General features: G+C 36.5%; 1 protein-coding gene across 4 annotated transcripts in view; it reads right to left on the bottom strand.

Annotated features, from left to right (window-relative positions):
* Positions 1-3,143: 3,143 nt before the first annotated feature.
* Positions 3,144-27,971, bottom strand: part of BMP5 (bone morphogenetic protein 5) — a 119,631-nt gene continuing 94,803 nt past the window's right edge. The window contains exons 4-8 of one of the 4 annotated variants that reach the window (XM_032648975.1): positions 22,095-22,289; positions 20,042-20,044; positions 10,293-10,369; positions 8,881-8,991; positions 4,995-5,144 (exon numbers count right to left, since the gene is read on the bottom strand). In XM_032648975.1, the coding sequence (XP_032504866.1) occupies positions 4,995-5,144; positions 8,881-8,991; positions 10,293-10,369; positions 20,042-20,044; positions 22,095-22,289 (536 nt within the window). Of the gene's footprint in view, positions 5,145-8,880; positions 8,992-10,292; positions 10,370-20,041; positions 20,045-22,094; positions 22,290-27,971 lie in introns of all 4 variants that reach the window. The other 3 variants (XM_032648974.1, XM_032648976.1, XM_032648977.1) reach the window with 3 other exon arrangements.

Raw genomic sequence — 27,971 nt, 5'->3', positions numbered from 1 at the left:
TATGATTAACCCAGTTTTGCTGTCGTGGGTATTGCCTGATATATATTTACCTTCATTTTACTTTCAACCTTCCTGTGTTTTTAAGTTTTAGGTGTGCCTCTTTTGAACAGAATGTAACTAGTTGTTGAAGTTATTATTTTAAATCCAATCTGGTAATAGTGATCTTTTTAGTCCATTTACATTTAATACTATATGACCATGTCAGATTTAGTTCTATCATTATTATATGCAATACTTCCTTTTTGCTATGTTTCTTTTTATCTTTTTCTCTTTTTTTTTGTCTTGTTGAATTGATTACATTTTACCACATTGCAATTATTCCCTCTGCTGGTTTAGAATAGATGTCAGCTTACTACAGCCTATGGGCCAAATCCTACCTACAACCTGTTTTTGTAAATAAAGTTTTATTGGAACAGATCCACACATATTAGTGTATATATGGTGGATGGCTGCTTTCACACTGCAGTAGCAGAGGTAGGTAGTTGCAACAGAAACACAGAGCCTTAAATATTTATTATCACATTTTTTACCGAAAGAGTTTGCCAACCCTGGTTCAAAATATGCATTGTGTTCTGTAGTTAATAGTCTAACTTAATCATTATCATCAAGTAAAATACAAAACATATATTTCCGACCATCCATCTTCCATAATACATTCTATAGTTGTACTGTACTTTGCTGTAGTTAACCCTATTTAATGTCATTTAACTCTCTTGCTGTTATAAACCACAATTTTTAGACATTTTTATCTTAATCTATCCCCATGTTTACTATTTTCTTGTTCATCATATTTGTATACATTTCCTTTTGGGGTTAGTTTTGGCTCTTTCTGAGGTAAAACCTTTAGCAGTGGCTTTGTCATTGGTGGTAAATTCTCATTTTTCTTTGCCTGAGAATATTTTTCTTTTGCCCTAATGTTTGAAATAGTTTTGCTGGGTAAAGAATTCCAAATGACAGCTATTTTTTCTGAGCAATTTGAGGATAGTGATTACCTGTTCACTGCCTTCCAAGTTGAGAAGCCAGCTTTGATTGAGAAGTCACATGTTTGCCCCCAAATTGTCCCCAATTCTCTGGAATATAGATTAAATAGATGTTATTACTCAGTTTACTTTAAGTTCTTTTTGACTTTCTGTCACTTTATCTGTCTCAAAGTTGCCTTCCAGATAATTCCTTCAGATCTGTCTTTCAGCTCACTACTTTTCCCATAACATATTCCATAAAGTTTAAATTAAGTATTATATTTTTCCTTCCCGGAAGTTCTATGAGTTCGTTTAAAAGATTTTGTATTCATGTTTTTATTCTCTCTTCTTTAAAACAATACATCTTTATATAAGTACGTGTGTATATGTGTTTTATATAAATAAATACACTTATAAGTGTGTATGTATTGTGTGTTTTAATGAAGAAAGTATAAAGATACATAATTGAAGACATCTTAATTGGCCTGTGGCTCAAGGTAGAAAATTATTTTCCTAGTTTGGGCTTTTCCTATAGGTATCTGCAGGATGATAACCACTGTAGTTTTTTTAGGTCGGTTCTATTGTATTTCACCATGTAGTCACAATGAACTGGGAAGAAAACATTGACCACAACCCACTGAACCATCAGCTTAGGTCCTGTTTCCAGATGCTTAGTGAGGAGGTTGTTTGGCAGTGTTTCCTCTCTTACCCTCCTATATATAAGCCACAGGATTTGAGGCTGAAGTGCGTCTCCCCATCCTCTCCCCCCTGATTGGAGGCTAGCTGCCTCTGTAAAGTTGAAACTAAGATGCAAAGGTTAAAGTGCATGTTTTTAAAAGTCTGAAGTTTCTGTGTAATTTTAAAGGCTGTATCTGATCCAGGTTCTCCTGTCTTTGAAATCCCCATCTTTCAAACAGCTTCTAACAAATATGGCAAGAGACTTGGAAGTGATTTTTGCAGAACCTTGGCTTTTTAAAAATTGCTAACTTGGATAGAGTGTTACTTTTCTGCGTACATAAGAATAAATACTAGCATTGATTGTTACTTTCCTACTTTTTCTCCAGTTATGATCTTAACCAAACTTGATAAATTTCAGATGTATACTTAGCGATGTATCTACTTTATCATCAAAGGCATCTTCACTTGTAAGTTCAAAAAGTTCCAGCCACTGCCCCCCGACACACACACAAAAAAAAAACTGCAAAAGGAAAAACATAGAAAAGCAGATAATCTGAGAGCAGGACTGTATGATCCATTGAGCAGTTGATTGAATGGTTATGAGACAGTGACCTGTGTTTGGGAATGAGGATTTCTTCTGCCTTAAATGGAGCTACAGAGGAACCTAATCATTCACTGTAAATGTCTTGAGAAATGAAGTTTGCCAGACTGTATAGTAGCCAGTAGGCACTGGCTCAGATTTAATGACGGTGATACAGGGATTATAAAATGACAATTCTTTACTTGAGAAAAAAATAATTTTACATTTTCTTTTTTGTGTATTCTTTCTTTACTTCAATGCAGACAATTTATATTTGTCTTAGTTTTAAAGAACATGAGTATTTGTAATTGATGCCCTTCTAACTTCAAAAAGGATTAGGACCACTTTACAAAACAAAATACCTATAAAGGAGAAAAATTAAAAACATACAGACAAAGAAGCCAATACATAACTAGCTAAAAAGAACTGAAGAGTTTGGATCCTGTTAAAATAGGTCAAATTATTCTGATTTCTGCTAATAGCTTGAGTATTCAAAGTAATACTAAGAATTTACTATAATAGTTATTTGAGAATAATGTAACAGGCCATATGTGCACATATATGTATATATATATACATACACACACTATATATATATAAATGTGAAAATACCAATGCCAAATATCTCCCTTTTTAAATGAAAGAGAATAAGTAAGGTAATTTCCCAACCTAATCATATTTTTGCTATTTTAAAATTTTCTTTGGGGAATTCTCTAATGGTCCAGTGGTTGGGACTCCACGCTTCCACTGCAGGGGGCACAGGTTTGATCCCTGGTTGAGGAAATAAGATCCTGCAAGCCACATATCATGGCCAAAAAGGAAAAAAAAAAAGAAAGAAAAAGGTAAAGAAAACAAAAACAAAAAAAGAAAAATTAAAAATTTCTTTGTTGTTTGAACAGATCAAGAAAATATTTAATTCATGGATGGTTGCTTTGCTCATTTAATAGTGAGTTATTTATCAACAGCACAAAAACTAGTTTTGGCAATTAAAAACATGTAATCCACAAACATTTTACATCTGATATGCTTATAGTCTCAATTTATGACATTTCATATCCCTCTTAATAAAAAGAGCCAAATCAAGAAGCACAGTAAAAACTAGCATCACAAGTTTAATGTATTTTAAAACATAGAAATATATTTAAACAACATATTTAAAGAATAATATAATAGACTTTCGTTTCTTATTCTTATAATGGTATACCATTAATTCAAAAATATATTACTTAATGTACCCCAAATAGAGTTATTATCAAACTTACTTTAAGATAAACTGTATTTTAAAACTACATTGCAATATTCCTGAATCACGAACAAACCCATAACATTTTAAAGCTATTTCTGATACAAATTTTACTTAAAAAGTCCAAAAGGGTGATTAATAAATGGTGCTTTATGAATATTTTAGATGGACTGTAAATAATCCTAGCCGTGGAGCCCACATAAATAGCAAGTTTTCCACTAAATGTCATTCTTCCAAAAGTCAGTGGGTTAAAGACAAGCCTTAAAAGGCAGAGAGAGAAACAGGGAGAGAAAATAAATTAATTTCCAAGGGAAGAATACACATGCACATACACACAACAGAACCTTCCCATTTGGAATTATTTGTGCTTGGAGGAAGGTTTACAAAATCCCCCTCGAAAATAAGGTTTTCAATGAGCTCATTCTCCAAGATATGCAAAATGGATTTCAGCTGTTCTTTCAAAATGGCAATTCTGTCAAAGCCATTCTGGGATTTGGGGTAATTTCCTCCAGTTGAGTTTCAGTGCTTTTACCCTAAATAAAATCCCTTGCATCCCATCAATCAGCACACTCAGTTATAAAATAGAGCTACAGAAAATGGCTCTGTAGGCCTCTTTGCTCGGGTATATTTTATGCATGCAGTGACTCTTGTCTGTGGGGAGGGTAGGGGAGCACATGTAAATGTTTCTTTATTTTGGACTGTTTTTAAATCTGAAAAAAATGTCTGCAGCAGTAGTGTTCTAGATAATAGGCAGACATGATTTATTTGAGGTAAGAAGGTTGTACTATGCTTTTTTAGTGTTAACTTGGAAAGTTATGGACACAGGCTCAAGTCTGTCTCCACAGAATTCCTGAAGCTTTGAGCTCTTTGAAAAATTTACAACCCATGCGCCAAGAAGGAACGCTTTCCTACAGTTACACCAATTCTGTTCAAACAAATAGTTATGACAATTATGTGCAACCTTTCAGCTTCTGTGTTCTGCCTCCCATTTATTTATTCAAATCCAGTTCAACATTTCACTTTATCTAACAAAGCAGAAACTCTCAAAGAAAAATTGTGTTCCTCCAGGAATTTTTGTTTGGGGTGGTTATTTTGTTAAGTTTTATTTCTAAATAAATATCCTATCAGAGTTTTCATTGGCACAGCCTAACCAAATGCATTCAGTTTCCTTCAACAATACTTAACAGTCAAAGGAATTCTGCCTAATTTCAGAAAATTATGTAAAAAGTGTAATACATTAAAAAATGTTGAAATGGAATTGGACTCAGCATATCCTATTGAAAGTTAGACTGGGTGATCTATTGCATACTGCAGTGACCTATAAAATACATTTTATTGAAAAGGCATCCACAAAGGAGAATATATACCTTTAAATAAATAAAAGTGACTATATACATGATATTGTACATAGGTTAGAGAGATGAAATGAGCCAGACTAATTTTATGAAATTCCCCTTTTATCTGAAAGGATACTTTTTATTGTAGTCATAAACCTTAATACAGATCTTTTTCTTATTACCATTATTATCTAATATTAGTGGCAGCCACACGAACGCACTACCATATTTCTGTATTTTTTCAAAATGACATTGGAGCTGTCATCAAAGTACAACACAGAGATGGCGTTTAATTTGGTTGGCGCGCAGCAAGGCTTTGGTACGTGGTCAGGAAACATCAGATGAACCTGGGGGGGAAAAACATTTTGTTCTTTAAGAATTAAGATAGACATTTTGTCTGCAGCTTGAAAGTAATATTCTTGTTTTGTCACTGACTATCAGCAACCCCTTAAGCTACCTCCCTTTCTTCCGTTTATGTTCCATGGCAGGGTGGGGTAAGGCTGGTAGTGAAGGGTGTATTCTTAAGTATTAACACCTAGACTCGACCCACCAGTTCTAATTACATGTTGGCGCTTTAAAAAATATTCTACCAAGGAAGGAAAACTCTCTCTATGGAATATTCAGTGGAAATTTTCCTGGAGGAAAGAACATGGCAACTAGCACTGGGTTGCTTTTGGTTAAAATGACCACTTCTATTTACTTCATGAGAAATACAGAAGTTCTAAATGCAAAATCAGTGAAGCCATACCACTGCACTGTAGAAAGATGTGGATATAAGAATTATTTTTGAAAGGATAACTAAACAATAAATCAATAACTTTGTTTGACAATAAAATTAAAAGCTGTGCCAACACTTCATTTTCCATGATAAAGGAAGCATACAAATCACAGCAAAATAAACTCCAGGTAAAATCCAATACTTGCTTTAAAGCAATGATTTCAACTATTCTCCCCATAAGTTTTTATCAGATTGGCCAGAGTTTAACATCCTTTGACTTGCTTTCTCCCCTAGACAAGTGCCAAAAAGCAGGCTAAGCTAAAGCAGAGGCAAGGAGCCTAGATATTTTAAAAATTAAATATCCATCTTCCCCACCAAAGCCTGAAAAGGCAGCTGTACATGGACAATGAAATGCTTAAGTAAAGGGTTTGTTCTCACTTTGACCAGACTGGCAGGTTTGCCTCTGATGTTCAATAATCAAGGAAGGAGCCAGAACACTGTACCCCATTTCCCACCCACCCCTGCTGCCCCCGACCCTTCCTCCAGAGGAGTTTATGGGAAGTCCCACTGCAGAGTCCTTAGGGATCTACAAAGAGAAAATACAGCTCTTAGAATCTTGGCTGCATAACCTCCTGGCTGAAATGATATAGGAGCCCTGCCTATGGACAGACACAGCAGGAAAAATGAGGTGATCGGACACGGATGTGAAATTTCCTAAGACCTCACAAAACTGCAAACTGGATGCTTTCTCCCAATTTCAGATGCAGCCTGCAGCCCTCCTCGGCTTTAACGTCCTCAACTCTCACACCAGTGATGGATAACCCCCTGCTTCAAGGACCACCTCACCAAGCCATCACTCGGAAAAAATGGGATTGTTCTTCAATCATTTCTCAAACATAGTTGTCACAAACCTGCTCTCCTTTAACAACAAACACGTCTGTCTTCTTGTTTCATGTCCTTCATAGGACAAACATAGAGAGTGTACAATGCCGGGGGGGTGGGGGGGAACCCACCAAACTTCCCACATCCCTTAAAGTTCTGGGATGACTTTATGCTCCACATCCCAGGACAGTGATCCAGACCAGGGTCCTGTTCCAAGTGTGTGTCAGTGTTTTAAAAAATGTTTGTTTTTAGACGCTGCCTTCTAGACTACAGTCCTAAGAGCTGACAGTATATAATTATATATTTTTTTAAAAAGAAAAAAAGAGAGAGATGGGGGGTATTTGACAAAGAGTTTTTCCCATACTTAAGCATTGTATAGCCTGAGAGAACTTGGATGCATATCTAAGGAAACACAGAAAGCTCTCTAAGTCATTGACAGTACAAAGAGCTTAACTGCTGGGAAATTAAGTGGCATTTCTCTATAGGCTAATAGTGGCTGTTCTGTCGTGACTGGACAGAAAGACAGTGACCAGGCCTCTTCCTTTCAGGTGTGAGACAGCAGCGTTCCTCTCTCTGCGATTGTTTTCAGATGACTCACGTTTCAGAATGTGAATTCTCATACAGAAGAATAGAAGGCTGGACTCCACAGACATTCTTTTCCTGGAGGAAGTTTGAATACAATATACCCTTCCTTGTACCACATACCTGCTCCAGTAATGATATCCTATATGAAGAAGTGCTTATATTTATAGATAGCAAAGATGAAGGAATATGAGAATTTAAAATAGCCCCAGGAATTTACTCTATATTTTGCATATGGCAACCTTATTGGTCAAGAATCAATAAAAAGAAGAATATTTCTATGGCACTGACAACATCAAAGCAAGCATGAACGAGCCTGCTGGTTGGAATTTAGACTCTGGTTCTTCACTTTAGACAGTGAAATAAGAGCCGTAGCAAACTAAGGTTTTCTTTAAATCAATATAAATTTTGTTATCAAGGAGGAAGTAAGAGTTTCTCCCTAGACATATGGGTTTTCTGGGTATGATATATCAAAGAAATCTAGGGTGGAAAAATCGGTGTTGGGGAAGGATAAACATGAGCAAATGTTTTCCATTCATTATTAAAAAGCAACCTGATAATTTTATGTGATTGTATTCTGAAATAAATGCATATCTTCAAACTTGGGTGAAAAAAGAATATTTATAAATGACTACCTTTAAAAATATATATTTGTTTTATCTCTCTGTTTCCTCTCTAATCCAAGGTTTTGACAATATCTATGCTTTACTTGTCATAGATATGTATCTTTGGTGTCTAGCTATCTTGTAGTACCTCTGAGGTCAGAAAGATGCCAGCAAAGCATCAAGTCAAATGATTTAATCTGTCAACGTATATATACAGTTCTTTATTCATAAGGAAACTGGGATATTATTTCCATCAGCTTTAAATTGTAAATTAATTGTGAAAAAAGGTAATCTTCTGAAGAGTTAATCCTCACAAATTCTAATAGTTACTATTTCTGTTGGTCATAAACAAGCCTCACCCACAAAGACAGATGTTCTTCTAATAGCTCCTGCTCTCCTACTACCATCCACCAAGTAACTCTACTCCCATCCCATCATTGTCTTGATTCTAAAATAATGTGTTCCCTTCCTAATAACTTTTAGTTGAAATGTTCCTATGAACCCAAACTTTAATGTGGGATCACATCATGTAGGCTATGCATCTTCTAGAAGCCTCTCCCTAGTCTTCCAGAGGCTGACCTCCCCTCACCCCACATATCAAGTCACACACCGTAAGGCAGGCACATCAGACTCTCAAGGGTTTTCATGAGCTCATTAGATACAGTATGACCATTTAGAGATGATGAAATAAACATTTCATTATCTTTTTCACAAAAATAAGCCTAGATTATTTGAGATTAAGTCACTGTTATATTCCTAAGTGTGGAAGGGACAAAAGGAAAGCTAATTTCCACCTTAAAGATTATAAAGAAAAAAAGTATCAAAAAATAGAAACCAATCTTCTACTTATACTCTATAATACATTGAAGAGCTTCCATAATATCAAAGTACATTATAGAACATTCTTAAATGATGAGAGAAAAAACCCTCAGATGAAATTCAGTACAACTGTCATTCAATGCTTTTGCAATGACTGCTAATGAATTGTCAGGTTAGAAACAGCGCCTGTGTGGTTAGTCATATTGTCTAATGAAGAAATCAGTACACAATGACCACTTTATGTGATTACTCCAATTTTCCTCGCTGAATCCTTCCCCATCTGGAATCAGAATTATTCTTTAGGCCAGCCTAAATTTCCTGACTATATCGACCATTGTTACTTTGGCACAATTGTTACTTTAGGTGTTTGAGAAAAGAAAATGCAGTTCTAACTATAAATGGATGCTTTCCTTTGAATTAACTTTATAGGAAGTTTGCATCATAAACCACTTTCCATCCTGCAAAAAGAAAGCATACCAGAGTCTGAACTATGGCATGGTTGGTGGCATTCATATGGGCATTGAGTGGAAAAGAACATTCTCCATCACAATAAAAGGCAGCATATCCTTCTGGTGCTATAATCCAGTCCTAAAAGGCACAAGAAGAGAAGAAGAAATAATATCACCAAAATAAAAATACAGAAAATCAATTCTTAAAGAATACTCAAATATAATTAATATAATATAATATAATCTGGATTGGTTTCTCTTCTTGGTCCAACAATTACTGTAATAGGACAGCCTCCCCCAAGCCCTTAATTTATGGTTAAGTTAAAGTTTACAACAAAAGTATAAATATTTTCACAAGAAATTGTCCTCTGTAATTTCTCCCAAGAGGTCACTATGTAAGATATTCATAGGCTGTATTAGCCCATGTATTCATGAATAAAGTCTTAATCATGAAATAGCATTCTAAATATTGTTTAAACAGGAAATGATGAACTCTGGAAAGTTCAAGTGAACCAGAAAGGAAAAGAAGAATAAACTTAATTGAGATCATTCTCATTACTTCTTACTAACTCATTCCTGCTTTAGAAGCTTGACAAGCTCCTAAAGCTGTAAGATTTGTGCCTTGTCCTATTTTTCTTTCCATTCATGTGTTAACTTTATAGTCTCTTTAAAAGAAATGAATTGGAGAAAATTCCTGAGCACTGTACGTGAAAAATTTTAGGAAGCTAAAAAGCTGGCACTTATAATGGTGGCCCTGATTTTTTTTCCAGAGATGTAAAACTTGTCACCGATGTAAAATTATTGAACAATTCATGTAAATTTAAAAATGCTTATTTGTTAATATTATTTCTCAGTATAATAGCTCATATTCTGAGGATCCAATGTAATGGAATAATGTAATCTAAGCAATCCAATTTAAACTATTTCAACACAGAGCCATTAAAAATTATTTTGGTTAAATCCTCCTTCCCACCCTGTTTGTGAAGCAGATGTAAAATAAAGCAATAAGATGTTTAAGTACAAGAAAAAAATTTTTTTCTGTAGATCTACCTTATGACAGAGACATAGTCAAGGATTCTATTTCTTATACCAATAGTTTGGGACCATAGGAGGCAAATGGAAATTGCTTGAGTTAATCTGAAAAATAGGTATTAAAATGAAAATTTGGGGATATTTAAACAACAGGATTTTTTTTTCACTCTCTAAGTGTGCATTTCTTCTTCAGCGTAATTGTTTTTTTTTTAAACCATAAACTCTATTATGTTTCAATGGTGAAAGGATAATGGAGAAATAAAAATGATGTGGATAATCTATATACTGAATAGTCACGTCGAAAATAATTGGTTACTGTATAGGAAAAATTACTGACAAAGATTCTGAGTAATTCAGGATTGATAATAAAGCAAAAAAGAAGCAACCAAGTTGGTTGACCATTCTTACCTGCCATCCCAGATCCCGGAAACTCACGTAGAGTTCATGCTTCTTACAGGCTTGTTTTTGTTCACTTGTGTTATAGTCTGAAGATAAGAATCAGATTTTCAACAAACGGCAGTCTATCAGGTATACTAATATTTCTTTTGTGAGTTCACTGATAAAATCAAAAGGAGGCTGTATTTGAAGTCGTGAAACATGAGTTTGAATCTCAAAGTGAAAGCCACTTACTAGCCACGTGAACTTCAAGAAAGTCACTAGTCTTGAATGTTTTCTTCTGTAAAATGCAGACAACACCATGTACCTTGAGAAGTTCTAACAAGGATCAGGTTGTATCCTTTGTGTTGTGATGGTGAACAGCCTGACACCTGGCACTCAATTAATGCTTTCATTAATTCACTCAAACTACAGTGGTGCTTACTATATTCATGTATATTAAATATTCAAACAACACTTCTTTTATTCTTCCATGAGACAGACACTGGGAGAGGACCAACTGGGATGCTACAGAGTTGATTTTATCTTAATAAATATCTCAAACTCAGGATACCCAAAGTGGAGCTTCTGATTGCCTCCCCCCTCACCCCCAAACTAGTTCCACCTATAGAGGACAGATAGCAACCTCCTAGGCAAAAGAAACAAACACAAAAACTGGAGTCAAAACGTACTCGTTTTATTTCTCACCTCCACATCCAATCTGTCAGGAAATCCTTACACATTTGACCTCCAAATACATCCAAAATTCACCCACCCTCACCACCTCCAGGATGGGTTCTGGTCCAAACCAGCACCATCTCTCTCCTGAATTACTGCCACATCCTCACTGCTATTCCTCCTGCTCTGCCCTGCCCCAACCCACCCCCATATCAAAGCAGCCAAGAGTCAGCTCAATTATGCCATGCTCCAGCAAAATGTCCCACCACGGTTCCCATATCAGGCCATGACGTCTCCTTGTTGTTTTGTGCACAGGTCCGCTTTCTCCCACCTTAGGGTCTTCACTTTCACCCCACCCCCCTTCCCTGCAATGCTCTTCCCCTGGATATCTACTTATCTAAGTCTCAAAGCTTCTTCAGTACTTTGCTTAAGCATCATCTTGTCAACAAGGCCTTCACTGACTACCCTATTTCAGATCCCAACTCCCACTCCGATATTTCTCTCCCGCCTTGCTCTGATTTATTTTTATCCATTTTGTTGATCGTCTCTTAATATGCTATGCCATTTACTTATTTATCATGTACTTTCGTTCTTGCCTGTTTCTTCCCTCTAGAATGTCAGCTCCCCAAGGGTAAAAATCTTGTTTGGTCCCATTTGGTGCTCTTATATACCCCAAATCTCAGGAACAGTGCTTGACACACAGTAAGTACTCAATAAATATTTGAGGAATCGAAGAATGAATTCCTCAGAATATTCCAGAAATGACTTGTAGCAAAGAAAATACATGATTTCCAGGATTTATTTTGGAATATAATCTGAAAAACCCATAACCTTTGATAACTGATTAAAGGAATTAAGAATAGAGAATCCCCAATCACGTCTGGAATAAAGTAAAACACTGCAGAAACACAAAAAATCTCTCTATATTATTGTCTCTGGGGTTTATTCATAATTTATATAAATAATATTCAAAAAGCTAACCCATTTTAATTATTTCTAACACAAATAAATGAAAGAGGAAAAAATTTAGGGTGATGGGAGCTGCAAAGTAATTTATTTTCAAAGAAGACAGCTAATGTTTTCATCTAGGAATAAATGCTACTTTCACTCTGACAGCTGTCTCTGGTAAATCAATGTAGCAGTTCACTGTGAAGAGCAGCCTGTCTTAAGGTGTCACCTTCCAGTTTAATTATCCTCAACCTCTAAGAAAATGTAGGCACATCAAAGATCCAAGGGGCCTGTCTTAACGGGCCCTGTCGTCTGCCTTTCACAGTGACTTCAACTGATTATTTATTTAATGTGAGTCCAGAAAACAAGATGATGATTAAATTTGAACACAGAGACTCTTTTACTTCTAGATCAGAGTTATTCCTGTGTGCAATTACCTTCATTAAAACAAATTAAATATATAGATAATGACAGAAAATGGAGAAAAGGGAATTTATTTGAAACTTAGCATTCTTCTTCTTTGGGTAAACTTTTCTCTTAATTGAAATAGCAAACGGAGTTAAGTTTGTCCAGGCAATAAACAAGGGTACTGTAATAATAAGTATAATACCATGAAATGGACATGTTTGAACCCTGCATCATTTTTAGGGAAAAGGAATAACTAATTCTGGTATTAGTTTGACTGCATAAACTTCTTTTTTTTCTTTTAATTTATTTTTGGCTGTGTTGGGTCTTCATTTCTGTGCAAGGGCTTTCTCTAGTTGTGGCAAGTGGGGGCCACTCTTCATTGCGGTGCGCGGGCCTCTCACTGTCGTGGCCTCTCTTGTTGCGGAGCACAGGCTCCAGATGCGCAGGCTCAGTAGTTGTGGCTCACAGGCCTAGTTGCTCCGTGGCATGTGGGATCTTCCCAGACCAGGGCTCGAACCCGTGTCCCCTGCATTAGCAGGCAGATTCTCAACCACTGCGCCACCAGGGAAGCCATGCATATACTTCTTGATATTTAGAATTTTTAAAAAATAAAGTCAGCTATGCATTAGACCAGGGACCAGCAAACGTTTACTCAAAAAGGACAGATAGTATATATTTCAGGCTACAAGTTCCCCCCTCTCAGTGACTCAACTCTGCCCCAGTAGCATGAAAGCAGCCGTAGATAGTATGTGAATGGATGGATATGGCTATATTGCAATAAAATTTTGCTTATGGATCCTAAAATTTCAATTTCACATAATTTCTGAGTGAAACAAAGTATTATTCTATTTCGAGTATTTTTCACACATCTAAAAATGTAAAAACCATTGTTAGCAATTGGGCGGTACAAAAACAGGCGATGGCTGGATTTGACTCTTAGGCCTTACTTTGCCGAATCCTGCATCAGACAGTCACGGGAATATTTATTCATTTATCCTTGTCTTAATGAAAGGCATGGAATGTGAATAAAGACCTTATAGCCAATAACACGTTCAAGTATATCTGAAAAGCCATAAACTATGTCTAAGGTTATTTGAATTCCATGTTTATAAAAAAAGAAAGAAAGTCAAACTCAAAAGTCAAAATAGATCTGTTTCATCTATGCAGCTTTTCATGCAGGCTCAGTGATGTATATAATGTAACATCACATAAAGGTAACGAGCAATAAATTTATAACAGAATCTCGTTCCAAGAGTCTGATTTCATAGAGCATTAGGACCATATGCTTAGTCTGTCAGAAATAAAAATGAATGGATACTGAGTAAATGTTGTACCCAAACCAGCAAAGTCTGCAGTTAGGTTTACTAAATGGTTGGCAGAATAAACTGTGGGAGGAAAGACAAAGAAATTAAATTTATATCTTTAGAAAATAGTGATTGGCAGCCCTTCAAATATGAAAATGAGATGGACATGATGCTGCTGTTGACAAACCTGAGTAGAAATGAAGAGTCACACCAGAAACTACTAAACGTTCTGGAGCCACAGCCAACACTAGAAAAAGCATGCTAGCATTCCTCAACCACAAGGCAGGTATCGCAGATACGTATTTCCCTCTTAATGGTAATAATATTGGGAAACCAGTTCCAAAATATTGAAAATATTGTTAAATACTTTATGCCAATTTGTTTATGATCAATTTCTGGAAACAATGCAAATTTATTTATATCTTTACAAGTTATATTTTTCTCTTCCAGTTTTATTGAGATGTAATTGACATACAGCACCGTACAACTTTAAGGTGTACCGCATAATGGTTTGACTCACATACGTCATGAAGTGATGAGCACAGTAAGTTTAGGGAGCAGTCATCATCTCACACAGATACAAAATCAAAGAAATAGAAAATTGTTTTCCTTGTGATGAGAACGCTTAGGATTTACTCGCCTAACAACTTTCGTATATAACGTACAGCAGTGTTAATCATATTCATCATGCTGTACATTACATCCCTAGGACTTATTTATCTTATAAATGGGAGCTTGTACTTTTTGATTGCCTTCATCCAGTTCCCCCTTGTCCCCCAATAATGCAAATTTAATATTTGTCTTAGTTTGATTTTTCTTAATTTTTGATTATTTTGTAATTTAATTTTTCTTAAATTTTGATTATTTTCATAGAAAAGAAATTAAATACATGATTTTAAAAAATCTTGAGGGCTTCCCTCGTGGCCCAGTGGTTGAGAGTCTGCCTGCCAATGCAGGGGACATGGGTTTGTGCCCCGGTCCAGGAAGATCCCACATGCTGCGGAGCGGCTGGGCCCATGAGCCATGACCGCTGAGCCTGTGCATCCGGAGCCTGTGCTCCGCAACGGGAGAGGCCACAACAGTGAGAGGCCTGCGTACTGCAAAAAACAAAACAACAACAACAAAAAAAAACCCCAAAAAATATCCTGTGATCTACATAGGGTTAGGGCTTAAATGGTCTGTCCAGTAGTCCCTGAAGAAACAACCTAATAAAGAAACACATGCTAACCTAGCTATGAAGGGCACAAAAGAAATAAGTCCAAAAAACTCCATATGCCAGTATGGATTTCTTTTTTCTTTAAAATCTAGCATTAGTGTCTTTAAGGAATAAAATGTAGGTGAATCTGTAAAAGAGAAGAAAAAAATCCAAAATAGAATTTAACATTTAAATACATCAACAGCTTAAGCCAAATATGATGAGATACTGTGTTTCAAAGCAAAGGAGGAGATGTCAACATTCTCTTAATTCCTAGAGGGAGATAACGGACGGACGTCAGCACCCACAGCTTCAGGATGTTCATTAATTCATAGAAAATGAAAATGACAAATGAACGAAGGTATCAGAGGTAAAATAGCAGGAATGGTGCTACCGTAGACTGTTCAATAATGTAAATTTTGATATGGCCTTGGGGGTGGATAAACCCCAAACAGATAGCAATCTCCCCCAAAGATGAGGGATTTCAAATGCCACTGCTACCCTCGCTTAATCTCCATCTCCTACATCCAGTGAATGACTTGCCCAAATTTACGTATGACCCAGTAGGAATTACTGTTATTTATTTATGTAGGGATAATTGTGTTTGTCTATGTATGAATGTGTGACACAGAAGAGACACCGCAACATAATAACTGTCTGGTGTGTTTGCTTAACTCTGCTTAGCAAAGCCTCTGTGGACGATGCAACAAACATTCTCACCTTAGAGCTCATTGACATAAAAACTCATCCACAAACGTGAGTCTCCAAATGCCTACCAGAAATCTATGTGTGAAAGTTTCCCAGAGGCCGCCGACTCACTATTTTTGTTTCTGACCTCATACTCCTTACATTCCTTCTACTTGGTTAATAGGATCACCAGTCACCTAGTGGCCCAAGACAGAAAATTGAGTATGTTTCTCGATTTTCTTTCTTTTACCCTCCTACCCTGCATTAAATCCATCCCCAACCCCCTTTAACCAACACACCTCTAGCCTAGTTAACCTAGCAGAAGCCCTTTGCACCCTTGGTCACCTCACACTACCCGGACATCCTCTTTGGGAATTTGGTCCTAGGATAACTCTTCACCCCTGTCTCCTCCTTCCTCTCTGACCTTAAGTCTTTTGCCTAGTTTATGGAATTCTTTTTTCTCCTTTGTCTATACTAAAGTGCTGATGTTCCCACTGGGGGCTCCATCCTTGACGTTTCCTCTTACCCTGGTTTCCATGGCAGCATCAAGTCCTGTGCTTGATCTAACCATTGGGGCTCATAGCTGCGTCTTTTTCCTACACCTCTCACTTACTCTTGACACTCCCACTTCTGGAGTGCTGCCGGCTCCATTCCACATATTTTGGTTTCTACTTCCTCCCTCTCCAATCTATAATCTTCACTGTTTGGGGTATGGGACTAGACTTTTAATCATATTTTCACATTCAGTTTTACCCCTTGGCATCCCATCCATCATTTTGATGCCAAATTGAACTTTTTAAAATGTGTTTCTGATTGTGACACTCCTTTTTTTCCAATTGCCTGCACAGAAGCATCATAGTTCCTGACCATCACACACCTACACGTTATGACTTGGTCCCTGCATGGCTTTCTATCTGACATCACACTGCTCTCGCACAAGAACCTGCACACCCGGCAATTGGACACTGGTACGTGGTTCTATAGCTGTGCACATAAGTCTGAAATAGCTTCACCCACCCCTCCATTTCTGGAAAATGTCTATTCTTTCTCATATGAGTCACACTCTATCCTTACTTCTCCCACACTACCTTGTACCTACTCTAGTGGAATTATCTCCCAATTAGTACTAGCGGGCATGTCTTTCCCATAGTCTGTGGGAGCGCTTTTTTTTTTTTTTTTTCTGCCGTATGCGGGCCTCTCACTATTGCGGCCTCTCCCGCCGCGGAGCACAGGCTCCGGACACACAGACCCAGCAGCTATGGCTCACGGGCCCAGCCGTGTGGGAGCGCTTTTTAAGAAGCAAAATTCTTATGCTACCCATCTTTCATGAGCATATAGTTAATACTGTGCTTGTCACATTGTGGGTGCTTATTTAACACTGAATAAATATTTTACAATGAACCATGCCCGGATAAATTATCTCTCTAGAATTCTTTCTAGTTAGAAATTTGACAATAAGTGACCAGGGGTATGGGTACTGATTAGAGAAAGAGGATTTCTAGTCTTCTCTGATGTAAAAATCTGAACTCTTTAGGTGCCAGTTCTGAAAAACCAAACCTTAATTTGACAAATAATAATGATAATGCCTAAACCTGAATGAGTACGTACTGCTGTTCTCCATTCTTTACACACATTAAATAACTAATTTAATCCTCACAATTCATGTAATTTTCCCTTATGAGGCAGGTATTAGGATTCCCACTTCACAGATGAAGAAACAGACACAGAGAGACATGACATGTCTCCGAGATTACACAACTAGGATGTAGTGGACAGGGTTAAATGACAGAATGATAGATAGATAAATGTACAGATGGATAGATAGATGAAAAACATCTATCAGACTAGATCTAGGAACCAAAACAATTGTCGTCTGAGAAGGGATTTTCAAAATTTTGCATATTCAGGGCACAGATACCAGCTTTTAGTGTTAATTACTGGAAAAACCATGTAGATTAAAACCATTCTCACACATGCAGCTTTGCAGGATTTTCACTGCAGCATTGATTGTGAAAGCTCCAATTTAAAAACAACCAAAATTTCTTTTTAAGAGTGACGTGATTAAATAAACTCTGATACAAGCGTTACTGAATATATTGTAGCAGTTTAAAAAAAATGAAGTCACCATTTTGAAAGATGGCTGAAATATGTTGTTTAAAAACACATAAGACCAACTATATGACGACAAGAGTGAACCCTAAGGTAAACTATAGACGTTGGGTGATTGCGATGTGTCAGTGTAGGTTCATCTTTGGAACGAAACGCACCATCCTGGGGAGTGATGTTGATAATGGGGGAGGTATGTATGTGTGGAGGCAGCGAGTACATGGGAAATCTCTGTACCTTCCTCTCAATCTTCTTGTGAACCTAAAACTGCTCTTAAAAAGTATGTAAAAATAGGAACCCTCCTGCACTGTTAGTGAGAATGTAAATTGGTGCAGCCACTATGGAGAACAGTATGGAGATTCCTTAAAAATCTAAAAATAGAACTACCATATGACCCTGCAATCCCACTCCTCAGCATATATCAGGAGAAAACTGTAATTTGAAAATATACATGCACCCCTATGTTCATAGCAGCACAGTTTACAATAGCCAAGACATGGAAGCAACCTAAATGTCCATTGACAGATGAATGGATAAAAAAGATGTGGTAAATATATACAATGGAATATTATTCAGCCATAAGAAAGGAAATAATTCCATTTGCAGCAATATGGATGGACCTTCAGATTATCATACTAAATGAAGTAAGTCAGATAGAGAAAGACAAATATTATGTGATATCACTTATATGTGGAATCTAATAAAAATGAAACAACTTATGTACAAAACAAAAATAGACTCACAGACGTAGAAAACAAACTTATGGTCAGAGAGGATGGGAGGAGGAGAGATAAATTAGGAGTTTGATATTAAAATATACACACTACTATATATAAAATAGATAAGCAATAAGGACGTACTGTATAGCACAGGGAACTATATTCAATATTTTGTAATAACCTACAGTGGAAAAGAATCTGAAAAAGAATATATATGTGTGTGTGCATATATATATATATATATATATGCACACACACATATAACACATAACAAAATATATTCTCCAAAAGTGATGTATATACGGAGGAAAAGATTTGGAAGTACATGTATCATGTTAATATCAGTGTATCAGTATAACCTATCTCAAAAGAATTAGGTGTAGGTGATCAGAGGAGAACTTTAGCTTATTGAAGATTTGATTATTTTTAAATAATGAAAATGCATATTAATTATATAATATAAAACAGTCTAAACAAATAATCCCAATTAATTGTTCCTTCTGGTTTTAATATTTTTGTCCAAGAGGCATGATTTTACACTGTATCCATTAGGCAAGAGATAGTGCCTGTCAAAGAGTTGGGAGTTGCAGAGTGTCCCCATTTTATTTATTTATTTATTTATTTATGTATTTATTGGCTGCACCATGCACGCAGCATGAGGGATCCTATTTCCCCAACCAGGGATCGAACCCTTGCCCCTGCAGTGGAAGCGCGGAGTCTTAACCACTGGACCGCCAGCAAAGCCCCAGAGTGTCCCCATTTGAATGCCTCTTTGAAAGACTTCTTAAGAAATCACCATGGTTCCAGGCAGGGCACCAATGATTGGATTCACCTTCAAAGATCTCTAGTACCAAGCTTGCAATAAGCACCTTTTCAAGCAGTTCTGCAGTGAACCAGGACTTGCTATGTGCCCTGTAAACTCTTAATGTTCTATTTTTTTCGGCACTGATATAGTGCTCAAAACAGCATCTTGCTTTTGGTAGGTTCTTTAAAATCTTACCAACTTGGTGCCTTTCCATCTTAAAGGGTGGTTCCCTTAACAGTTAGCTATTGCCTACATTTTCTTACCCCCAAATCCAAGTTCAAATGAAAATCAACTGTGCTGGCTCATCGTGAAACAAGCAACATCTTTCACAAAGTGTCTGCTCAACTTTCTTGCCAAAAACCTGAAGAGGACCAAAGAGGGAGGATTTCTGCAGAAAATCTGGGAGCAGTGGTTCTGTGCATAGGCACCTGAAAAAGGAACTTAGTTTTTCCCATACAGGCAATACGTTAAGGTCTTTAACGTGTGTTTGTGAAGTTGCTATTTTGTGTTAGACCCTGTTCTAGACTCTCCACAAAGAAGAAAGAAGAAAGAAATGAGGTAAAGGCAGCAAGAATGACCTGGGTTCTCCTGCACTGTTGGAGACGTTTAACATTTTAGGATATGCTTAGCAAAAAAAAAAAAAAAAAAATGCAACCAAGCAAACTTCTAATACGACTCTCTCCCTTCTTCCTCCTGGCCCCGTTCTTAGTTATGGAGTATTCACACAGTATTTTACTGTAAAAGCCTAGTAGTATTACAGCATTTACTATTTATATTTGGATAATTTTTAAATTTCACTGGCATTTCAAGTCTCCTAAGTATCAAATTTTATGTTTATATTAACCCCCTGTCTTTCGGGCCAAATCCTATGAGACTTTTTCCCGTCTGCTTGATTACTAACTATTGAAAGGTTAAGTCTCATACACACAAACCAGCTACTTTCTTTCTTCTTATTATCAAAATACGAACACGTTCCAAAACCATCTACTGCATATTTCAGAGAAATGGGTGCCAATGACACACCTTTTAAAAAGAAAATATTGGTCTATATTAGAATAATTTGGTACTCTAAATGGTGTTAGGAAACTGATGAAAAGTTACGTGATTTCTGTGCCATGTGTTTTATTCATCTCTAGTTATAGAAGCACATTTGTTACTTGTGGTCAGGAAGGGAAGATAAATAGAGTTCACCAATAGGGAGAAGGATTCGGATGATTTCAGTTGCTGGAACACCTCTGCCAGAGTCATTATGAGCTCTAATAATACGTAGGCAACTTATCCTTTTTCCTTTGTAATTTCCTCAAAAATTATTTACTAGTCTATTCAAGATTTAACAAATCTTTTTCTTAATGCAGTCTGCTACATTAAATTAAAAACATTTCAACCCATTTCAGAACCATTCTACATGGAAAGAAAAATATACAACTTTGACAGGCTAGTATTTACAAGGAAGAAAAGGTCTTAGAAAGTTATTTTTCTCCATCTTTCATATTAAGCCATTACAATGTTTGCCAAACTAAATATCTTGTGAAGATTTTTATAAAATAGCCTTGTAATAAGGCACTAATATCACGTTTTACTTTCAAGTGAAAAAGACAGTTAAACTTACTTGATGGAAAATTATTTTAAAACATGACTTTCTGTGTAGCATGTAATTCAGTATAATGCAATTCCGTATAGAACTCTTCCCTCTGCTTCTGTTGCTAGACGCACAAAACAGACTTCTTTCTAACACGATTCTCCTGTACCCGCACTCTAGGAGGGCTCCAGTGAGCTCCACTTAGTATTTTTGTTGAGTGTCTCGGGTTCAAAAAAAATTCTATATATTCTTGTTTCATTTATAATCATTTATAATCTTATCTATCACTCATGCATATTGGAGTAATAAAAAATTACAATATGACTTGTCAGTTTCTAGCAATTGGGAAAAAAATAAAGATTTTTTTCAGGAATAATGGCAAACACTGTCTAAATGTGTCTTTTTGGAAGAGCAAAACATTCTAATTTTCTGAAATACCCTATGCAGAGGTCATATCTGTTTTGTTCACCAGGTCATTCACTGTGCCTCACAAGTACACTGCATATGGTGGCCATCAACATAGAAGAATACACATTTTACAAATGAACAAATATGCCATACTAAGTTGGAATGTTCTAGGGCAAGGTTTCCCCTTCAAATGGGTTTATTTTTCATAGATAAGACAATTCCTAGGAATAAAATAGCCATCGTTTTCATCTAAGAACAGCTTATGAAAATTTGTTATACCAGGACTAAACAACGTACTTAATGGTATAAATTATAGTATTAAATTACTTCAGATTTTCTCAGATGAGTTCAGATCAACTGTACTTTTATCTCCCTTTCTATCAATTAATAGATTAAATTGCAAGCACAGTGGAATCAATTGTGCATTTGTAACATTTTGTTCGATTTCACATATGCAGGTATATGTACACACGCACTCAAAACAAATTATCTAGATAACAGCACTCCAAATAATTAATAGAAATATAAATATTATTTCAGTTACCATAAAATCTTCCCTGCTTCTCTTGTCATAAAAAATTTAAACTTCATGATTCACATGTACTGTTTTAAGTACCCAAGTAACCTTTTTATTTTGAGTATAACTGGTTACCCATCTATATTTGAGAGGCCCTGGAAAGGTCAGCTCACAAGTTGTGGAGTTCAGTTTTGGTTAGTCTTTGTCGATGTAGGCATTCCATAATTTTATTACTGCCAGCTTGATTTTAATTTGAACTGCATCTTTCAACATATGAAGGCAAGTCCTACTTACAGTATTTTAAAATGAATTACTGAGTGATTTGCTGATGAAACATTTGGGGGATGCGAGAAATACCGTTGGATGATTTAATAGACAAAATGAAGGTATATCCAGAGGATAAATTTATTGTGGCTACTTGATTTGCAGCACATGACCCCACCACTTTCTGTGCAGAACTGCTGCTCTGGTTTTTGCTTACCTCCAACACTGGACATTCTGGAGGAATCCTGATGAGAGCCGGATTTACTGCGGTTTTGATTTTTCCGTTTGTTGGCTGCTCTCACAGATCGGAGAAGTACCTCGCTAGCCTTGAAAAAGGCCACCATGAATGGTTGTTTTGACTGAGGCCCGTGTCTTCCCACGAGACCAGCCGACTTTACATTGATGCTGTGTCCTAGAACAGAGCGAAGGAGCACTGGGTTTATGAAGAAGAGATGAAGTTTACCTGATGGGAATGAGATCAGAGGGTACTTGCAAAAAGGGAGACTTTTTAAAACACTATCAGAATGTTTTCTTTGCAGGCCAAAGATTCTTATAAACATGGAAAGTTTATTATTACAGACAATTATCCATGCTTGGTTTTCCATTTTGTATCCCTCTTTGGCCACAGAACACTGTCAGGCCTTCACTGATGGTCCCTTCTCAGACCTGGAAGTTGGCAATGTTCTAAATGGAAAGGCTTGACTCCCATTAGCCTGGAAATGTCCACGTTAAACAGTAATTTCAAAAAATTAGCTACAGGCGCTTCTGCATTAGGTGTCCTATAATTTTCCTCCATGTGATAAAATCTGAAAGGCTGGCTGGGTGTTTCTATTTTCACTAGCTTCTTTGGAGACTTTCCAGTGTTAATTAGTGTTGATAGCCTCGCCCCCTCACCTCTGGCCTGTCCATCGATCTTTACAAAGCTGTGATCTACTTAAAGCTCTTCAAAGATTCTTCCAGAACCCCTGCTGGGATGGAGATTTGCTGTAAGCTCCAGGTCTTTCTCCATGTAAAGGATTTTGAAGCAAACATGAAAATTACAGAATCCCTCCCCTTCTGAACTTGGACATGCCCGAATTATGTTTACTGAAAGGAATTCAGAAGGTGCAAACCAAGCCTGGAGATGCTCAGGAAAGGAGAAAAATTCTAGGTGAGCTTGGATACTCACCTTGGTCTCTAAACCAGCCTGTGTCCTAGACCCTTTTGAGCCCTTGGAGTGGTTGTTTATCAGAAAAGGAGTGCACCCAGGGCCTGGGCAGGAATGGCTGAGAAGTGTCCTAGAGACTAGGAGTAGATGTTGATAAAGTATTTCTTCTTCTGGGATAGCAATAATAATTCTTATCATTATAAATGATAAGTATTATCATTATAAAAAAACGTGTTTGGAGCACATGCTGTGTACTCTAGGCATTTTTCTAAGTGTTTTCCATGCATTATTTAATGTGATTCCACAAATACCTTAGGAGTTAGGTATTACTGTTTCCCCCTTTTTACAATTCACTCTTGCTATGATCTTCTCATTTAAAATAATTACCATGGAAAATTATATATATATATATGTATATATGTGTGTGCATATATAAAGAAAACCATTAGTTGATATTGAATTCAATGAAAATCACCCAGAGAGGACAAACTGCTTAATCTTAAGTTGTACCTTTAGGTGAGAATTACTCAAAAGTCATGCAAAAAAAAAAAAAATTCTACTCCAGATACAGAAGTTACCAATCTTTTCAGAGTAATATATCATGTGGCTTCAAATACGTGCATGATTGGCCCTGCCTTGCGCCCAGAAAGATGTGCCGGTTTTCTTAAAATATTTATTCAGTCACAACTGTGGGGTAGCCTCAGTCCATTCTCCTACCTTGGAAGAAAAGGGAACAGGTCCCTAAAATCAATGGCATTTTAGCAAATAAACTCTTGCTCTTAACACAGTTTATTTTGGCAGCATAAACACTTTTGTGTATACTTGTATTGTACAGGGACCCTCTACCATCAGAAAAGGAGACTGTGTTATGTGAGTCTGTGCAGCTGTTGGGAGGAACACAGAGGTCCTTTAAATGTGGAGATATTGGTTAAAAAAATGCGTGTGTGTCAATGCAGGCAGCATCCATCAACGTCCCCAACAATTGCTCATTGGGAAAACTTGTTGCTTTCTTACAAATATGAAAATGGCCACCGGCTTCCCAAATGCCACTTCACTCTGTCCTAGCAGAGAAAGAACTTTCAAATAATCAGAGCAGTAAACCTTAAACAAATAAGTGTATGGGTTTCTCTTTTAAATGCAAACTTACAGTGGCTCCATGCCAGAGTCTATATTTCTTAGAAAACTATATCACTGGCATAAATGAAAGAGGCAGTTTGATTTGTGGTTGGAGTAGTTTCCATTCTACTTCCACTGTAACAAATGTATTAATTCAGCTCAGACTTCCTCCTTCTGGCAGCCCTTTTGCTGTAAAAAGAGAAATTAGAAGTTCCAGCCAAATACCATACCTTGAACTGACCCACCTCAATACATAAACACTTTTACAACATGTTTATTCAGGTGTAGCACTTGAAATTGGTTTAAGATGTTTCCAGTGACAGAGAGTGCAGCAAAAGAAAAAAAAAAAACCAGAACTGAGAAACTTGACTGTGATGGAAGAGAATAACTGGTGATCTTGTTCTTTAAATTTTAGATTTTTTTTTCAGTCTTGGAGCACAACATAAAAAGTATTTGTTGAGCTCTAAGTTTGATGTTTTAATGAAGTGATAATTTAACAGGAACAAAATTTTTACTTGTATACATGGATGACTGCAGAAATAATTTTTAATATATGATCTTTCTAATACTGAAATAGGTTGCCACACGATGACCATGAATGGAATGCAGTAAAATCAGTTTTCCATTCATTACAATACACACTGACCCTTTTCCACTTAAATAAGCATTGAACCCAGAGTTTCCAAGTTTCCTTGGGTTTGCAAGAGGATTCTTTTGTTATTATTCGAAAGACTTTCAATATTTTCATTTTTATCTGTGGAGAAAGAAGACTGCTCTCAAGATTTATATTTTAAAAACTGTAAAGATGTGTGTGTGTGACAAATATGGGTTTCTTGGGCTTTACAAAGGTAGATATTGTGTGTGAAGCAAAGTCCCCTTCAAAGCAACGTGAACTCCCTTTAAAATAACTTTTGATATTATTAAGTTTCCTCTTGGTTTCCTTTCCACTTCAGCAATGATGTGACTATTAAGATTCCATAAGTTCATACTTACTCAGTGGCTCTTGATCTTGAGCTACACTGTGGAAGCATTAACTATATGACCTTGTCCTTCAGACACATTATACCTCCCTTGATTATGTTGACTGAACCTTTTGAATAGGGCTGAATAGTTATTTTTCTTAGAAGTACTAATAGAAACCCAGACTATATTGCAGGTATTAAAAATAGTGACTATTTTGTAAAATCTATTTAACAGCGTTGAATTTTATTATTAAAGGTACAGGATGTTTTAGATACTGCAAATATATCAGTAAAGAAACCTACCTAAAACATTTTGATTTAGGAAAACTCTATGTAGGTGTGTATTACTGTGGTTTTATTTTTCAAAGCTAATCTTCATTTTTGACTTATTAAAAAAGTAGGTAGGAAACATATATACATTAAGGATTGAAAATACAGTGGATAGCAGATACAAACTATTATATATAGGATGGATAAACAAGGTCTTACTGCATAGCACAGGGAACTATATTCTGTATCCTGTGATAAACCATAATGGAAAAGGATGAAAAAGAATAAATATACATATGTATAGCTGAAAAAATAAAAAAGAATATACAGTGGAAATAAACATAACCTGGGGTAATAAAAAGAGCATTAAAATAAAAGGGTGATAAGGGACACCAGCTTGAATCCAAGCTTAATCATTTTAAGATTCAGACAAGTTTAGGCATAGGTAGAACATGGGTAAGCTAAATTCACCAGGCATATATTAGGAAGAGAATAGAAAAACCTGAAGGCAGAGAACTCATCAGAAGGAACAGGTGAACCCCTAGAGTACAGATTCAGAACAATGTCCCAATGAGTATAAGGAAGAGGGATTTTGAGTCTGTAACTCAGTGTTCCTTCTGGCCTTGCTCCAATGTTTGCATGATTAACTTCTTAAGAACTAGGGGTTTCAAGAAAATCTAACAGACCTATTTTTACCCAAAGTCCCTGTAAAATCCTGGGAGGGCAAGGGAGCCCTACTTTGGAGTTTGGTTAATGGTGTGATACAAGTGGTAGCCAAATATTCTTCCTACTTCAGAAGAGTGGCTTCCAAGTAGCTCCACAATGGTACAAGATGGCAGCACCAGAATGTAGGTAGGTCCAAGATGAGTTCCTGTACCAGCATCAGCTTCAGAGAGTGGTAGCAGTTCAAAGGCAAGCAAAGCAGCAATTTCATGGCATTGGGAGTTTTAAGGTGGATAAAAAAACTGTCCCAAAGTGAGAGGCAGGGCAAGTGATGGGATGAAATGGTCCTAGAACAAGAGGACACTTCCCTTGTGTCACATCTGACATTGTACACTAGGAAGAGGGAAGGGTAGTGATCTGCTAAATGGGTGGGGTGAGAGCAAGAGAGGGAGAAGAACTTGATTGCTGGGAGTCAATTCAAGTTTAAATACACATGGGATCTCCCACACAAATGGGAGAGGAGATAGAAAAGGTTCTTTGAAGGATATACCAGCCTTCCAGTGATTTCACTGATGACAGCTGGACCCAAAGAAACATGGTGCTCAATTATTCCAGGTTTCTGTATCACAGAATTCTTGAATCATAAAATAAAAGGGTGATGAGAAAAAATATGGGGGTCCAGAGTTTGATATGGGCAGAGGTATCATCTCTTGCATTTATGAAAAGAATCCCCATTAAATCTTTCCATGTGAATGTTTTTAGAACTATTCCTATCCTGGCCGTCTTGTTTTCATCTCGAAATTACTCAACAGGTACTGAGGGAAGAGAAGCAATTTGAGAAGCAAATATATGGGCATTTCTCAGTTTTATTAATGACAGAATGAATAAAGGTGGGGTTAGGATGGTATCATCTAAAGAGATAATTATTCTTTTCACACAGGTATCAAGAAGATAGTATGTGAGGCTGGTGCTTTGACTTACACATTTTGCCATAACTGAAGATGGATTCAAGACATCCAGATCTTCTCCTCTGATCCTTATGACTTTATATAAGCCTGGGGGTCAGGGTATTATATTCACATCTGCCTAAGGACATAACTAACTGTTTTCAAATTTAGAATCATCGAGACAGTAGGCTGGCAAGCCAAAGAGCCATCCCCAACTCACTAGTTTGTATTTCAGACCATTCTTTTTGGAAAATGTGACTTTCAAAATGTTTATTTCTTTAAAAACAGGGTTATTAAAGTAGCCTCTGACAAAACAGCTCTTTAGAAACATGTTGATGTTATAAGGACAAGTGGTTCCAAATATGAGCATTTAGTTTCCTTCCAGAATACACAATTTGAAAAACATTCACTTGAGGATTTATCAGAGTATAAACGTTGATATCACTATAAGATGTTAGCATAAAATCCACTGTTTTCTTTCCTATAAACCCACAGTATTGAACACTTAACCCAAAACACCTGTGATGAAACTTGTGCACAAATTACCTATTCTTCATTTCGAAAGATGCTTACAGCATCCTTTGTGGACTAGTTCACAGAAAACAAGTCACTGCGCTGTTTCTCATTCACATATTCTCTTGCTCTTTGCTTAGTTTCAATCTGTGATTAAATCTGATTCTGGTACTCTTAAATTATAGTTTCCGTGGCTCTAAATTATACTGGAATCGTACCCTTTTTAGAAACAGATGATTTAAAATGTGCAGAATTCTCTACCCGGCATATAGACTAAATCATTTTTATATCAGATTTTAAGGAATGTGGGGGAGATAGAATTTTGTCTACTTAAATTCCATATATGTTTTAACTCAGTGAAATCTTAAATTAAGCAAATTGTAATCTTGCTATGAATTTCAACTATGCCATACTTTGATGAAAAATTTGCATAGTTTCTAGTTTTATAGTAAAAGCACAGACATACTGCCAGATAT

The sequence above is a fragment of the Phocoena sinus genome, chromosome 11, assembly GCF_008692025.1.
Source record: "Phocoena sinus isolate mPhoSin1 chromosome 11, mPhoSin1.pri, whole genome shotgun sequence".
Lineage (NCBI taxonomy): Eukaryota > Metazoa > Chordata > Mammalia > Artiodactyla > Phocoenidae > Phocoena > Phocoena sinus.
This window is presented reverse-complemented; position numbering and strand designations above follow the sequence as displayed.